At 45.3% G+C, this 15032-nt stretch overlaps 2 protein-coding genes across 5 annotated transcripts in view; one reads left to right on the forward strand and one right to left on the reverse strand.

The window, feature by feature from the left end:
- Positions 1-15032, reverse strand: part of MTOR (mechanistic target of rapamycin kinase) — a 107621-nt gene that overhangs the window by 46918 nt on the left and 45671 nt on the right. For all 4 annotated transcript variants that reach the window (XM_083628356.1, XM_083628354.1, XM_083628355.1 and 1 more), the window contains 2 exons: positions 14557-14719; positions 13911-14056 (listed from right to left, as the gene is read on the reverse strand). In XM_083628356.1, coding sequence (XP_083484482.1) covers positions 13911-14056; positions 14557-14719 — 309 coding nt within the window. The remainder of the gene's footprint in view (positions 1-13910; positions 14057-14556; positions 14720-15032) is intronic.
- Positions 674-9311, forward strand: ANGPTL7 (angiopoietin like 7). Its single transcript, XM_083628897.1, has 5 exons — positions 674-1495; positions 4936-5036; positions 5691-5885; positions 6772-6970; positions 7590-9311. Exons 1-5 carry the CDS (start codon positions 1123-1125, stop codon positions 7781-7783), a joined length of 1062 nt encoding a protein of 353 aa, XP_083485023.1. The 5' UTR covers positions 674-1122; the 3' UTR covers positions 7784-9311.

Here is a 15032-nt window from a genome sequence, read left to right on the forward strand (position 1 = left end):
CTACTCTGCTTAAAAAAAAAAAAAGTTCCTCAGATTCATTGGAAAAAAAAATCTGGTAACCATAGTTTAAGGTGCCATTTAGCTCCTAGCTTTCATATCTTAGTTTCTCACACTGTTACTTACTGTATTGTAATGTGAGAACTGTACCTACTGAAATTTCCCTTAAGGAATGGGGTTTGCTCGTGTTCACTGCTTGATGGATCAGGACAGACTCTGGACCAGTTCAGAATTGCTACTTGTTATACCACCTGCACCTGGCAGTGTTGGGGTTGGGCTCGCTTGCTTGAGTCACAAGACTTTGCAGGAACTTTCTCTCTGTGTGCTGGGCATCTGACAGGTGGCATGACGTAGCCCTTTCCCTCCCAGTTCCGAACCAGTTGGCTTTTGGGTCCCTTCCTCTGAGGCAGTCAGAAAAACATACCAGAAATCCAAGTCACCCTTGCTCTCTTAATAAAGGGCTGCTAGAAGTGGGATCAGCCCACCCCCAACCTCTTATATAATCTTTTGACCCGCAGAACCCCCTTCCATTTACCAAACTTGAACTCCTGCTCTGTCCCTTAACATGCTGCCAGAGGATTAGTCACCAGAAAGGCTAAAATCCAGTAGGAGGCATTTACTGGCAACTCCCATGACTTCCCTGCACTCCCCCCACTCCCAAATCTGAGAGAATGACAAAGTTGAACAGAAAAAGCCTCCAAGCTGCCCACCCTTAACCCCCCCCCCCACATTCACGCAAACAAGCCCTAAAAAGTATTTGTTTCCACCTGATATGAGCAGATGAGTGGGGAGTGGCTTAGCGGGCTGTGTATGGGCTGCAAGAGGGGGAGGGAGGTACCCAGAAGCAATAGATATTTAAGATGCGGTGTGCGAGGGAGAGGCACACACATTTCTCGAGAGCAGAGACTCCGACAGGAGTGATCCACCTTTGAGAGACTTGGTTCATTGAGAAAGAGAAAGAGGGAAACAAGAGCTTTGGCTTTACAGAAAACATCTGTACAAATACAGTTCAACTAAAAAAAGCAACTCTTCCTCCTCCTGGGCCAGGAGATAAGAATTTCTGAAGCAACCCCTAGGACCAAGTGAGCGGGGGAGCAGAGAAGAAGAAAAATCCCTAGACACAGCATGCAGACCACATTCAGCACTCAGCTGGCTTGGTTATGTGCAGTAACCATCTCTTTGGCCGTGTACCCAGCCTGGCTGCAGAAACCTCCAAAGAGGAAGGTGATCAATGGGAACCCCAAGAACCTAGGCTGCTGTGAGGAGCTGAAGGAGCTGAAGATGCACGTGGCCAACCTGTCCACCTTGATACAGGAGCTGAGCAAGAAGCAGGAGGATGAACTGGGAAACGCCATCATGCAGGTGATGGAGCTGGAAGGAAGCTTCAAGCAGATGGACCTGCGCCTCAATGACGTGGAAGGGAAGTACTCGGAGATGAACAACCAGCTGGGCATCGTGCAGCTCCAGGCAGCTCAGACTGTCACGCAAACATCCGCAGGTAAGGAGGACCAGTGGTATGGCAAATAAATGCATGGAAAAAATAGAACCTCAGAAGCTGCTCCCCTCAGTTAAGACCCCCAATACTGCAAGCAAACTCTGCTGGGCAAAATGCACCCCAGGAGAGGTGCTTTTAAACAGGGAATCACAATCTTGTGTATTTGCTTTTGAGTTGTTCAACTATTTCATTTCCAAGAGAGCTTGAATGTTTTAAATGATAATAGCTTTGTTCTGCGTGTAAGACCTGCAGACACTCAAAACACAATCACTCTTTAGAATGTCAGCAGAAAAGTGAGGAGAGACAGTCCTACATTGAGATTATGGTCTCTCTGTCTTTGTGTGTGCTTAAAGATAGGAAAGTGCAGCCAGATCCCATTCATGCTTTTTTCCAGAAGCAGTTTGTGAGGAAAGAGGGAAGGTTGTGAGTACATGTGTGATTTCGCACAAAGAACTCTGTGTGAGAATATGAGCAGTCATATCCTGAGATGCATGAACGCTAGCATTGCCATCTTTAACACACACTGGTTGGGTTAAATAGTTTTAAAACCTCAGTAAATCAAACTGAAAGGCATTTCAGCTCAATGACAAAACACTTAAAGAAAAAAGCCTGATTGAAAAAGGTGGATGGCATCTTCTTCCAAGAGGCACCCCACCTTTACGCTCACTCAAGGGGGAATGTTGTGAGATATTTTACATATATATCTGCACCATTCAAAATTAAAGAACTAAGTCAGATCACTATCTAGCTCAATACTGCCCACACTGACCAACAGCAGCTCTTCAAGATTTCAGGCAGGACTAATTTCCAGCCTTGCCTGGAGGCCCCCAGAATTGAACCTGCTGCCCTCTGCATGCAAAGCAGCTGTTCTGCTACTGATCCGCAGCCCTTCCCTAAAAGAAAATATGAATTTTCCTTCAACATTATATGTATAGCTATATTTTTAAAAACTCCACCCCAATAATCAATTAAAACTCATCCGATTTAATTGAGTAACATGACCTTGGTTACCACCTAATCACCTTTCCCCCCCAGGGGCCAATATAGCCATACACACTTTTACTAACACACCTTTTAACTAGCCGGTTCATCATTTGAGGTTTACAGTGAAATAAATAATCAACTCAACCTAGCTTATAGGCATGGTCGCCCGGAAGCAGCTCTTTCCCTCAATTGTGAGCAACCAAGCTATATACAAGTGTGACCTGGGGGAAAAAATCCTCACACTGAGGTTTTCGTAGTATTCACATAAATAGCCCAGAGTGTGTCTTCAAGGTACAAAATTATTAAACCACAACATGTCTTATTACAGGCACGGTAAGGCCACACTGCATGTGGAAGACAGCCACATAGGGACTTGAATTGCTGGCTGCAAGGAAGCCCCAGTTGGCACCTAATCTTTCCTAATAGGTGGAAATCATTCACCTTGCACTCTGTTACACCTGTCAGGATGGATAAAAGTTAACCTCGGGAAGGGCCTCTCCCTTCCCCTGGAAGCAGCTGGTTGTTCAGTTCTTAACATGGAAAGGGAAGCAACCATTTCCAAAAAGGCTGATACGCTCGCCGGAGCGGGAATGTACTTTCCAAGTGGGAGCAGGCCATGATGCAGAAAACAGACCGTGCACAGTCCAAACATGTCAGATGTGCTGATTTGGCTCGTCTGCCTGAGAGCACAACTGCAAACTGGGGAAGCTGTCCCAGGCATGGCCATCCTATCAGATCAAGAGGTTGGGCTTTGCGGAATGGCAGCAAACTGTATTTGCCTAGCTTATTCCCCATTGCTTCAGTCTGGGGGCTTTTGCAATAAGGGAAGTTTTTGGAGGAGAAACTGGTTCTTTCACACTCAGAAGTAGTAACACTACTGCTTCGCATCTGTGAAGTGCTGTTTCTGAGTGTTCAGGTCATTTTACACAATCTTGCTATAGTAAATTATTGTGAGGCAGGCTGGTATGGGTGCGATACGCCCCTATTGCAGTACAAAGCATGCAGCAGAGAATGCCTGCCCCGAGGCTGCCTAGAAAATTCAAAGTGAGATTCAAACCTGAAGTTTCTAGATTTGTAGTTGGTTACACCAGCTCTTGCACTAGTCATTTCTGAACAGACAAGTACTGCTGCTACATTGCCAAAACAATTTCTCTTTCACCTTTAAAAGACCATGGTGAGATACGTTGCTATTACGTCAACTTTACAGTTGCAGTCAAGGTTAAGGGTTTGTAAGCTGCCCAAACTCACCCAGCCGAGCTGGGATTAGAACCTTAAGTCCCCAAAGTTCAATACTATGGTTACTGAACCATTCTGGTTCTTTATTCTTTACTAATCAGGATAATGTTTGCATAATTTTAGAATGGGTTTTTTTGGGAGGGGGGGTTTCAGGCACACATGCCAAAGCCATCAAATCCCCCTTGCGCCACTGAGCCTTCCTTTCTGTTAGCCTGATCCTGCTCCAAGTCCTTGCTGCTCAATGGTTGTGTTTTTGAAGGGTTACAGAAGGAGCTGGAGAAGTTAGCGCCCAAAATCTGCACTTATATATGTACAGGAGAAAAATAACTTGAGCAGCCTCTCTGTAAGCAGATGGCCCTCCTGATTCCATGTGTGCCAATCAATTGCTGAAACAGCCTACTAGGTTTGGGAAATGCTTCTAGACTGCAGCCACCATCATGCAGATCTGAAGGCAACCCTGTATCGCGAAATTTTTAACGTTTAATCTTTTACAATTTTTTATGTGCTGTAAGCCACCCAGAGTGGCTGGGGAAACCCAGCCAGATGGGCAGGGTATAAATAATAAAATTATTATTATTAGCTCTCCCAAACTGGGCAATGGCTTCATTCACCAGTAGAACACAGTTTGGCTCACTTGCTTAAGGAAAGCATCAGCTGCAAGCATCCTGAAGAGATACACAGCTGTCCTCTTATTTGTGGAGCACATGGCTGTCTCAATCACATAGGTTAATGTTGGAGGTGGTTGAGGCTTGATGGTCTCAGGGTTCCCCTTCCGGGTTTGAAATTCTAGGGAGGCTTCACTAAATATTGCAACGTAAGTTTAAAACTAACATGCTGTTTTTGGAGGAACTGTAACATAAGCAAGGTTACATTTAATAAAAATGTGTCAAAAGTACAGTGGTACCTCGGGTTAAGTACTTAATTCGCTCCGGAGGTCTGTACTTAACCTGAAACTGTTCTTAACCTGAAGCACCACTTTAGCTAATGGTGCCTCCTGCTGCCGCCGGAGCATGATTTCTGTTCTCATCCTGTTCTTAACCTGAAGCACTATTTCTAGGTTAGCCGAGTCTGTAACCTGAAGCGTATGTAACCTGAAGCATATGTAACCCGAGGTACCGCTGTACTTAAGAACTTATCACAATTTGTGGGTTGGGGGTGTTGAATACTCGTCAGTCATTGCTAAACATTTGTTGCTTCCCATTCCACCCCCTCCATTGACACAGATGCTGTGTACGACTGCTCATCGCTTTATCAGAGAAATTACAGAACTTCAGGGGTCTACAGACTCCTCCCTGATGAATTCCTGGGAACACCAGAAATGCAAGTAAGAAGTCTTAATACAAATGCTATGACTTACTTATGCCCCAGTTATAGTCCAGATGGGCAGCTTTGGGCAGCTTTCAGGACAGGTTCCTATGGAAGGAGCACACATTTGCTCTCTCTGAGCCTCCATGACCCACAGAAGGTGACCCTCTAGGGGTGCTGGTAAGAGCTTCTCTACAATGGTCCAATCTATGGGGCTGAATGGCAGCAGTAGGGAAAACTGTCCAGGATTGCTGGACTGAAAGAATGACACTTAGGATTATTTATTTATTTATTTATTTAAAAAAACTTTTGATGTTCATGGATTTCCCTTTCTTGGTACTCAAAATGGCTTTCCGAGAAAGTAGCTTCATTCCACCTGTAGCATCACAGAGAACAACTCTCCTAAACTAAAAAGCAGCTGACCTCATGGTAAATGCTGCTACCCAGTGCCTAAAATCCCTTATTCTGCCATTACCAATAATACATGTTTTCACTTATATTCATACTGATATGGTTTGTGGGGTGAGAGGGGGGGGACAACAGATACTCAAATCAACTGAACTATTCAGTCCAATTTGGCAGCAACAAATACATGCCCCCTCCCCAAAAGGGGCCTGGACAGTCCCTAGTCTCCATGAATGACTGGAATCAACACTCTTTCCCATCGCTCCAGGTATACTGTGACATGGAGACTGACGGAGGAGGCTGGACAGTCATCCAGAGGCGTAAAGTTGGCCTGATTTCCTTCAGCCGGGACTGGAAGCAGTACAAGCAAGGGTTTGGCAGCATCCAGGGAGACTTTTGGCTGGGAAATGAGCACATCCATAGGCTTTCCCGGCGCCCGACAATGCTACGTGTGGAGCTCGAGGTAAGGGAATGATTTCAAAAAACCAGGCTAACTTTTGGTAATTTATCTACACTGAACAGATGAGGAATTTAGAAGGACGAGCAGTCTCCAACAGCAATTTAAGATACAGTCAAACCTTGGAAGTCAAATGGAATCCGTTCCGGAAGTCCGTTCGACTTCCAAAACTTTCAAAAACCAAATTGGGCTTCTGTTTGGCTGTCCCGTTGGACGTTCGGGTTCTAAAAGAACGTTAGCAAACCGGAACACTCACTTCCGGTTTTGCGGCGTTTGGGAGCCAAAACGTTTGAGTTCCAGGGCATTCGGGATTCAAGGTACGACTGTATTGCAATTTCTAGGTACTGCTTTACACAGGCGTCAGTATCTGGGGTTGGCAAGTAAGATATCTCCCCCACCCTCCATTATGCCCTCTTAACAGTGCCCTTAAACTCAAAAAGCATGGGCACATACCCAGATGTCCTCAGCGGCTGCTCCACAACTACAGAGGTATTTTCCTTTGGAAGTCTTGCCAAACTGCAGGCAGAGCATGAGGTTTTGCTGAAGGGAGTCAGCTATAATTAAATGCTTAAAGCATCCTCTGTTCCAAAAACACTATTCATTCTAAACCTTCAGCTTCTGAACAAGATGAGAAGTAGTTTCAGTGGAGCTAGCAGACAAGATGCCCTGTGGTTGAACACATGAATGAAATGCAAAACGTTGAGGAAATGGCCGTATCGTTTCCTGCGCAGGTATCCATCACATCCATTTGAAAGAGCAATGGATGCCTGAAGATATGGCACTCCTTGCAAGGAGGGATAGGTGCATACATTCCTGGAAACGGTTTTCTTAGATAAATTTGCTAACAGAAGTTTCCTCTTCACCTTCATCCACCTCCTGTTTACCCTTGCAGGACTGGAATGGCAACATCCGCTACGCTCTGTACAACCACTTCACTCTGGGCAACGAGCTAAACAGCTACCGCCTCTTCTTGGCCAACTACAGTGGCAACATTCCACATGACTCCCTGAGGTATCACAACAACACAGCCTTCAGCACTAAGGACAAGGACAATGACAAGTGTGTGGATCACTGTGCGCTGTTACGCAAAGGTAAGCATGTAGGTGGGCTCATTCTCCTACACTAAGTTTTAGCTGAACAGGGCTGAATGCCATTTTGCAATTTAGAAACATTTCTGAAACCTGTTTTCGCTTTGAAGTTGTAAGCATTGCAAGAACAATGACAACTACAAAATGTGATATGCGAAGCACTTTCTGGAGCAAACAGGAACACAGGAAGCTGCCTTATAAAAGGTTAGACTATTTGTCCATCAAATTCAGGGGAACCTTTGGCCCTCTAGATGTTGCCGAACTACAACTCCCAGCAGCCCTAGCAAGCATAGCCAATGGCTGGGGTGATTGGAGTGGCGGTTCAGTAATGTACGGGGTGGGGGGCAAGGTTTCCTATACCTAGTCTAGGCCAACTGGCAATGGCTCTCCTAGATCATGGGCAGAGAAAGCTATTTCCCATTGCCTGCTACCTGACCCTTTGGCTCAGGGGTAGGCCAATGCATTAATGAAACCGTGTGTGCCCCAGAATGCTTTGCAATTTGCTTGGTCCCATGATGGCAGATGTCAATGCAAAAGGAGGTTCCCTGGAGGCAAAAAGTTTCAAAACCCACTGCTTTTGAAGACAGATCAAATTATTTTCTCCACTTTTGTTTCTCAACAGGCGGCTACTGGTACAACTGCTGTACAGACTCCAACCTGAACGGGGTTTACTACCGCAATGGAGAGCACAACAAAAGCACAGATGGGATTACTTGGTACGGATGGCACGGTAAAACCTATTCCCTGAAGAGGGTCGAGATGAAGATTCGGCCGGCAGACTTCAAAGCCCAGGGGGATACCAACAAAGTTGAGTAAGGCAGCAGAGACACAACTTCATGGGGGACAGGGAGAAAGATACACACAAATGCTAACCAAAAAAACAAAAAAAACAAAACCACAACCACAACCACTGGTCTGAAATACAAGGGCTGTACTTCTGCATCTTTCTCATCACAACACTCTCTTCCAGTAGGATGCTCAAATGTCCCAGGACATGTAGCCCCTGGCAAGCAGCATCCTCCTAAGAGAATAATTTTGTTCCATTCACAAATATCACAGAGTTGGTATAGCATTTCCCCCCGGAGTACAGGGATGCAAAGTGCGGTATTAACTTTCCCAGCTTTTTAAAAATCTCCACCTTGCAATCACTCCCTGTTTTAGGTTGACTCAAGTGCACAGATACAACAACGGCCAAAATGAGGTAAGGGAATGGGGGTGGGAGGGAAGTGCTGAGTTAGGAAGATGATGGCAAGTGAGGTGATCCTCTTTTCAAAAGCATAGGCCCACAATTTAAAAGAGAAAAAAGAATCAGATTGGGGTGTTGGATGAATCGTAATTGGAGTTCCCCACAGATCTTCCTATTGATGAATGGAGAGGGGCATCAAAGACACTCCAGATTTAAAAGCCTACTATTTATGCCTTGAGCTTTTGGGGGGGGGGGGTTACTACAAAAGGAAGGTGCCAACAACAATAAAAAATATACATTAATATTCTGAGCTTTTATAAGCCAGGGATGAGGAACCTCTTGCAACCTGAGGGCCACATTCTATCACAGGCAACTCTACAGGGGCCTCAAGACAGTGGTGGGTGTGGCCATAGGAAAAAGTGGATTGAGCAATGAATGCAACTTTTAATCTTTCTACAGCAGTCACACTATCTTTCCATTCCAATCACACTAAAACCAGAGGTTTCTGCACACCAACACACATCTCCCACTCACAGACACTACCACAGCTCAAAGGCACATACCACAGCCAGGCAAAAGCACCCAAGGAGGGTGCAGAGCAGGACCAAATAGAGATGCCACAAGGACCACATGCAACCACCAGGCCTGAGAATCCTCAGTCCTGTTAATATACTGTGCAGTGTTCAACACAAATAAAGAGATGTGAGGAATAATATTATGCACACATTGCAATGCATCACAATTGGGGAAAGGATTTGTTTTAAAAAAACACAAGTTACCAAGGACTCCTCTCACAGCTCAGTTCCCTGCTTAACTTCATTGCCAGAGTGGGTTCATAGTTAATATATCTATTTTTTATTCACTTTTTTAATTATTATTTACAAGAGGGATCTAGCATAATTTAAAGTTGCTATCTTGGCACCAGAAGACATTGGTTTCCTGGAAAGTGTCTTGTACATGTTGACTGGACAAAATTTGGGACCATCCCTCCAGGAGCATATTGTTGTTAAAGATGGTTGCTGTGTGGGTGATGCTCCAGGTGGATCTGGATGTACTGTAAATTGAAAGAGCGCTCTGTACAAAATCTGCCACGCCTCCACAATGGATTTTTTTGTTTTGTTTTTTTCAGATTCTATAATAAACTCTCTTGTTTTTAAACTGGGTCTTGAGTCTTTTGTCAAAATACCTAACAAGCAGGCAGATTAAAATCAGAAGTCCTTGAAGAAAAGAACAAGCAAGGCTCCAGGAGAGGTGACAGTATGTGTTGTGTGGCAGACACAGGGTCTGAAAATAGCTCAGCAGACAAGAGAAAAGAGCAATGGATGGATATGATATGGAAAATGAGACACATGCAGAAGATAACAGGAACATGGCAGAGATAAATTGGGCAATGCACACAGGGACAGCCACACACAATTAATAAAAGGATGTGCTGCCAAGCAGGTTTACTAGAGAGTGAGCACCACTAGGGACTTCACTGGGACTTACAATTCTATGCACAGTGACCTAATGCTGCACAGGATTGGTCCGTAGGCATGCTAAAGCTACATGTCCCATTTCCTTCAAAAGCTTAAGCATGCCTGATTTTCCATAGATAAAGAGTGAAGGAAAGGGACAGGAACTGCCTGGAACATTTCAGGAAGAGCTATTGGTGGGGCTTGGGGTCCATGGGGGGTGTAATAATGATTGCCAGTCACAGCAGACAAAACCCTGGGCAGCTCCCAGTGGGATCTGCTTGCCTTACTAGAAAAGGTGCTGCCTCACCCAAAGACTAGCCAGCCCTCCAGAGGTTTTGGGACTACAACTCCCATCATCCCTAGCTAACAGGACCAGTGGTCAGGGGTGATGGGAATTGTAGTCTCAAAACATCTGGAGGGCCGAGTTTGCCTATGCCTGGACTAGCATCACCTGGGACTTTTAAAGAAGCCTGGAAAGTCTTCCCCTCCAGTGGCTCCACTCCCATGCCCCTCCTTGACAGCCACTGCCCGTCATTGTAGTCAATAATGAGCTAGAAGACTCAGAACTAGGCAATTTTGTATGTTTAAAGCATAGGCAGTAGCAGTTCAGAAGCATGTTATAAACATTAGGTTAGAAGCTGCTATCCCTGATCCAGTGTGGAGTAGTGGTTAAGAGTGGTAGACTCGTAATCTGGTGAACTGGGTTCGCGTCTCCGCTCCTCCACATGCAGCTGCTGGGTGACCTTGGGCCAGTCACACTTCTCTGAAGTCTCTCAGCCACACTCACCTCACAGAGTGTTTGTTGTGGGGGAGGAAGGGAAAGGAGAATGTTAGCCGCTTTGAGACTCCTTCGGGTAGTGATAAAACGGGATATCAAATCCAAACTCCTCTTCTTCTTCTTCTTCTTCTTCTTCTTCTTCTTCTTCTTCTTCTTCTTCCTCTCTCTCTCTCTCTCTCTCTCTCTCTCTCTCTCTCTCTCTCTCTCACACACGTACAATTTGTTTGCTTGGGAAGAGGAAGAGAGTAATTGCAGCCAGTGATTGATTAACAGATCTGTCAGAAGCAGGCAGGCAAAAGGCACATGGCTTAACCAAAGAGGAATTATGCATCTCTAGGGACAGAAAATTCTACAAGAAGTCCACAGTTTGAATTAAGCCAAGACTACTGGCTGGGAGCAAAACAGAGACTGATTAACAGCAACAAAATGCTTAGCTCCAGAAGTGAAGTAACATAATGAAGTCAATACACCAGACTGGAAAAAGCCCTAAATAAACTAGGAAGCAAACAGAAAAACAGGCTAATAAAAAATAAGAAGTTCAGGCACAATTCCAGTTGCTTGCGACAACTGAGCTTGTAAAGACATTTCTATTTAAACTGAATCCATTTCAATTTGGACTGAAACCAGGGTACCAGAGAGTACACTTCAACAGCTAATTAACACCAGAATAATTAGTCTGCAGATATAAGTGGCCCTTCAGGAAAGGTCCTTGAGAAATTTAAGCTTTGATTCCAGCCTCTACTGGCTGGGGCTGATGGCAGTTGTAGTTCAGCAACACCTGGGAGGGCCAAATCTTCCCCAACACATGCACTAATGAAAAAGCCCCCTCTGGATTTATTTATTTTTTAACAGTTGAAAGCGAGCCACATTTCAATCTCCTTTCTTGTTGCACAAATGGTTATTAAGTCATCCTAGCTTCATGAAGCTTCCATGTTCCAAGGCAGTATACCAACAAATAGCAGGTGTTCCTGTGGAGCAAGAGCAGGGGGAGGACTGTGGCCTTCAGAGTGGCATACAGTTGGCCACTCTAGGCTAGGCGGGTTTTAATTTAAAACTGTTTTAGGGCTTAAGTTATTTGTATAGCCTCCCAAGTAGAAAGAATGGGAACATAACTGGAAATAGTTAGCTCTGCCTGTAAGTGATCCACCTACTTTCTACCTCACCAATCCAAAGGGACACCAGGCACCTCTGAGACAGACCATTGGTCCATCAGTCCCAGCACTGTCTGCTCCACCCAGCAGTTTCTCTCAGGCAGTGGAACTGCAAGCTCAAGGTCCTTTTAACTGAGGCTGCTCAGGGATTTCAACCTGAACACCTTTGCATGCAGAGCACATGCTCTGCAAGATTCTTCCTTCTTCTCCCTGTTGAATTCTACAAGGGCAACACTCAGACGGAAGAGGAGGAATCTGACAGGCAGTGCCACCCCCTGGACTGGACGCAAGTAAGAAGGCAGGGCTGGCCGAGGGCAGAGTGGGGTTTAATGGGCACTGCTCCATTTGCCCTAATGGACTAGCCTCTGCTGGTCTGTCTCTTTGATAGGGCAGCTTCATATGCTCCCGTATTGATAGGCACATTGCAAGAAGAGGAAGCGCAGACATGGCCCTTTCAAAGAGCTATTCTTTCCCCCTGCCATTAAATCACCATCATTTAAAAGAAGCTGCTCTTGTTCTTGCATTAGATTCAAGCACACCTCTTGCCTGCTCTCCAAGCTGACAATCTGTCATCAGCTGGGAATGACTGCCATGCAACTCAGGAGAATTTCTGGAAATGCCAGCTGAGAAAAGTTGCCTCACTAATATCACTCTGACCATGGTATGGGAATTTACAAAGAGATCATTTTGTGGCTGGCTGACAGCAATAATAAACCCCAAATCCAGAGACCACAGAGACCCCAACTGGACAAAACTCTGTGGAAGTTATTGCTGGTTTGCTGGCTCAGAAACAAGGAAAGGGGGAACACGAACAAACACACACGCACAGAGAGAGAGAGAGAGAGAGAGAGAGAGAAAGGAAGAGACAGAAGCGTTTCTCAAAAACTGTATGTCCCACACAAGCCAATGGACAAGCCAAACACAAACAGCCTGCCATTGCTTTAGCCAGGTATATCAGATGAACATTTAACAGGCTAGATTACAAAGCAGAGGGATAAGTGGTATTTTGCTTGGTTTTTCTTCCAGAAAAGCAACAATTAGGTATCATAGATTAATGTGTTCTTAACACAGTATAGCATTCAGTGCTGAATAGCAGTCATCCCTCTCACTTCCTGCCTCCACAGGCTCAGAGGAAGACACAGTAGCTGTGGAAAGGGTGCCCAAGGATGCCCGGAATATTTCTGCACCTTGCCCTTGCCATACCATTGAAATGGACATCAGAAGCAGGCAAAAATGTTGACTTGTAATTTGTTTGGAGGTGAGAGGGAAGAGGACATTTGAGTTGGGGAGAGGAGCAGAGAAGGGAGGAAAGACAGTGTGGTCTATAGGAAACTGCAAATGAGTATTGTACTAAGTGGATGGAAATAAATCTCTTTCTGTCTCTCTCAGAATGGATTAGCCCATGGAGTGCAAGATCCAAACAAATAGGACAGGGAGAAAAGCTCAGAGTTGCTCATAGAGGCACCCAGCCTAGGCCCAGGCGGGAGCAAAGAAAAGAGGAAAGTCTGCAGAATTTCTGGCAGTGAGTTGGACCATTTCTATTGTACTTGGCCCCAGGCATTTAAATACCAGATGATGGTATTTTAAGAAACAGGGAGGGTCAATTCCCGGAGTTTTTATGAGCTTATATTGTGCTGAAGTGCTTCTGCTGCTGTTGCCAGGCCAATCGATACTGAAATCTCTACTGATCCCCCCAAGCCACTGTGATGTGGGAGTCCAAGCACTTTATAAACTGCACAGCTATTTAGGGTATTTCTGTGTGTTCTAAAAAGGCAACGGCCAAATGTCTTCAAAATGTCCTTTATATAAAGTCTCTTGAAAGTCACTTAAATTTTTTGGCCAGGGATGATACACAGAGGGGAGACCTTCCTAGTGCCAAGATTTGCCTTAAAATGCTTTTGCCTAAGTGGAAAAAGGAAAAGTTTTAGAGATACATGTACCATCCTCCTAATAAAGTTTATGAAGCAACCACATTTTATGCCCTGAACCAGCTTTCACCAATGTGGCACCCTCCTCTGGTATAGACTACAAATCCCATCAGCCCTATCCAGCACAGGCATTGGCTGCGGCTGATGGAAGCTGTAGTCCCAAACTTCTGGAAGGGTTGTACGCAAGTCCTGCACTAATGCAGCACAACATCTCATAATGCTAGCTTCATTCTCCATTTCTGTCATTGCACACAAGCACCAATTCGTAAAAATAGCAAGGAAACATAGATACACACTTCAATACATAGACAAACACTTTGATATGTGTGCTACATAGGTAGAAGCTTACTATGTAGAGAAACACGTTTGTTGAATGCTTTTTTCCAGCTGCCAGGCCAGGATCAGCTTTTCTGACAAAGGTAGTTCAGAAGAAATGGCCCTACCTGATGAGAGACTCCAGGATTGCTGGGGTTGGACCCTTCTGGAACTCCAGCTCCTTGTAGTGCAGTGCCTTAGCATACGCCCGGCATTTGGCTGCCCGCTCCCCCAGCAAGACAATGCCATTATCATCCCCCAAAGGCAGCGGCCCCTGAAAATACAGAAAGGAAGGCCAAAGAAAGTTCAGGACTCTGTCTTATAGATAGTAGGCGTGCCCAGGGGCAAGAACAAGGTTGGAAAATGGACCTTTGGGAGATGGAGGAGCCATAGCTCAGTGGTAGAGCATCTTCTTTGCATGTAGATGGTTCCAGGCTCAATCCCTGGCATCTCCAGATAGGGATCAGAATGTCCCCTGGAAAGCGGCTGCCAAACAGTGTAGAGTCATAGACAGTAATGAGCTATATGGACCCAGTGGTCTGACTCAGTATATGGCAGCTTTCTATGACTGGGTCCCATCAAGCACCAGAGGCGAGGTGAGATATAAGCAGTCCACAGCAAAAACAGCAAGAGGCAAACAAGGTAATGGAAGCAGGACTAAAGGACATAAAAGCCATCCTCCTCACTGGTTGGTTTTCAAGGCTGATGTAAGTAGATAATCTCTTCCCCCATGCCCTCCGCTCCCCCAAAGGGTTCCTTCAATGGCATCTTTACCTTGTCACTGTGCTCCATGAACTCTGCCAAGTTCAAAAGGGTCTGGGTGACCTCTGCTATATCTTGAGAAGTCAATGCCAATTCAATGCTGCGAATCAGCTCATCCTGCTGGTCTTCGTTGAGTTCAGACCAGCATGAAACAAATGCGGCATTAAAAAGATCTCTGGGAAGGGAGAAGAAGAGGGAAAGAGTGATGTGGCATTAAGCAAGCAAGTCATTAGTCTCCTTATACTAAGTTAAGGAGTAAAGAACGGAGTAAGCCCCGCTATTCCACAGGCCTAGAGTTGCAAATGTCAGCAAACCCTGTTCACTAGAAAGGCCACCCAAAACAATGGAATGTTACTCAAGGTTTTTTGTTTTTTAAAAAACATAAAGCAGGATTTCTGGACTGAGTCACAGCACCTGCTGCTTCAGCAGTCTATCCGAAATTGATATTGGTCTCAGAGATCCAATGAAAGAGCCTATGTATTTCTTGG

Source organism: Podarcis filfolensis, assembly GCF_964270895.1.
Source record: "Podarcis filfolensis genome assembly, chromosome: 8".
NCBI lineage: Eukaryota > Metazoa > Chordata > Lepidosauria > Squamata > Lacertidae > Podarcis > Podarcis filfolensis.

Excerpts from the sequence above, each read along its gene's own strand:
- ANGPTL7 (XM_083628897.1), top strand. The coding sequence starts at position 1,123 with ATGCAGACCACATTCAGCACTCAGCTGGCTTGGTTATGTGCAGTAACC. Across the intron at positions 1,496-4,935 it reads TGTCACGCAAACATCCGCAG|ATGCTGTGTACGACTGCTCA; the intron begins GTAAGGAGGACC and ends CCATTGACACAG. Across the intron at positions 5,037-5,690 it reads TGGGAACACCAGAAATGCAA|GTATACTGTGACATGGAGAC; the intron begins GTAAGAAGTCTT and ends CCATCGCTCCAG.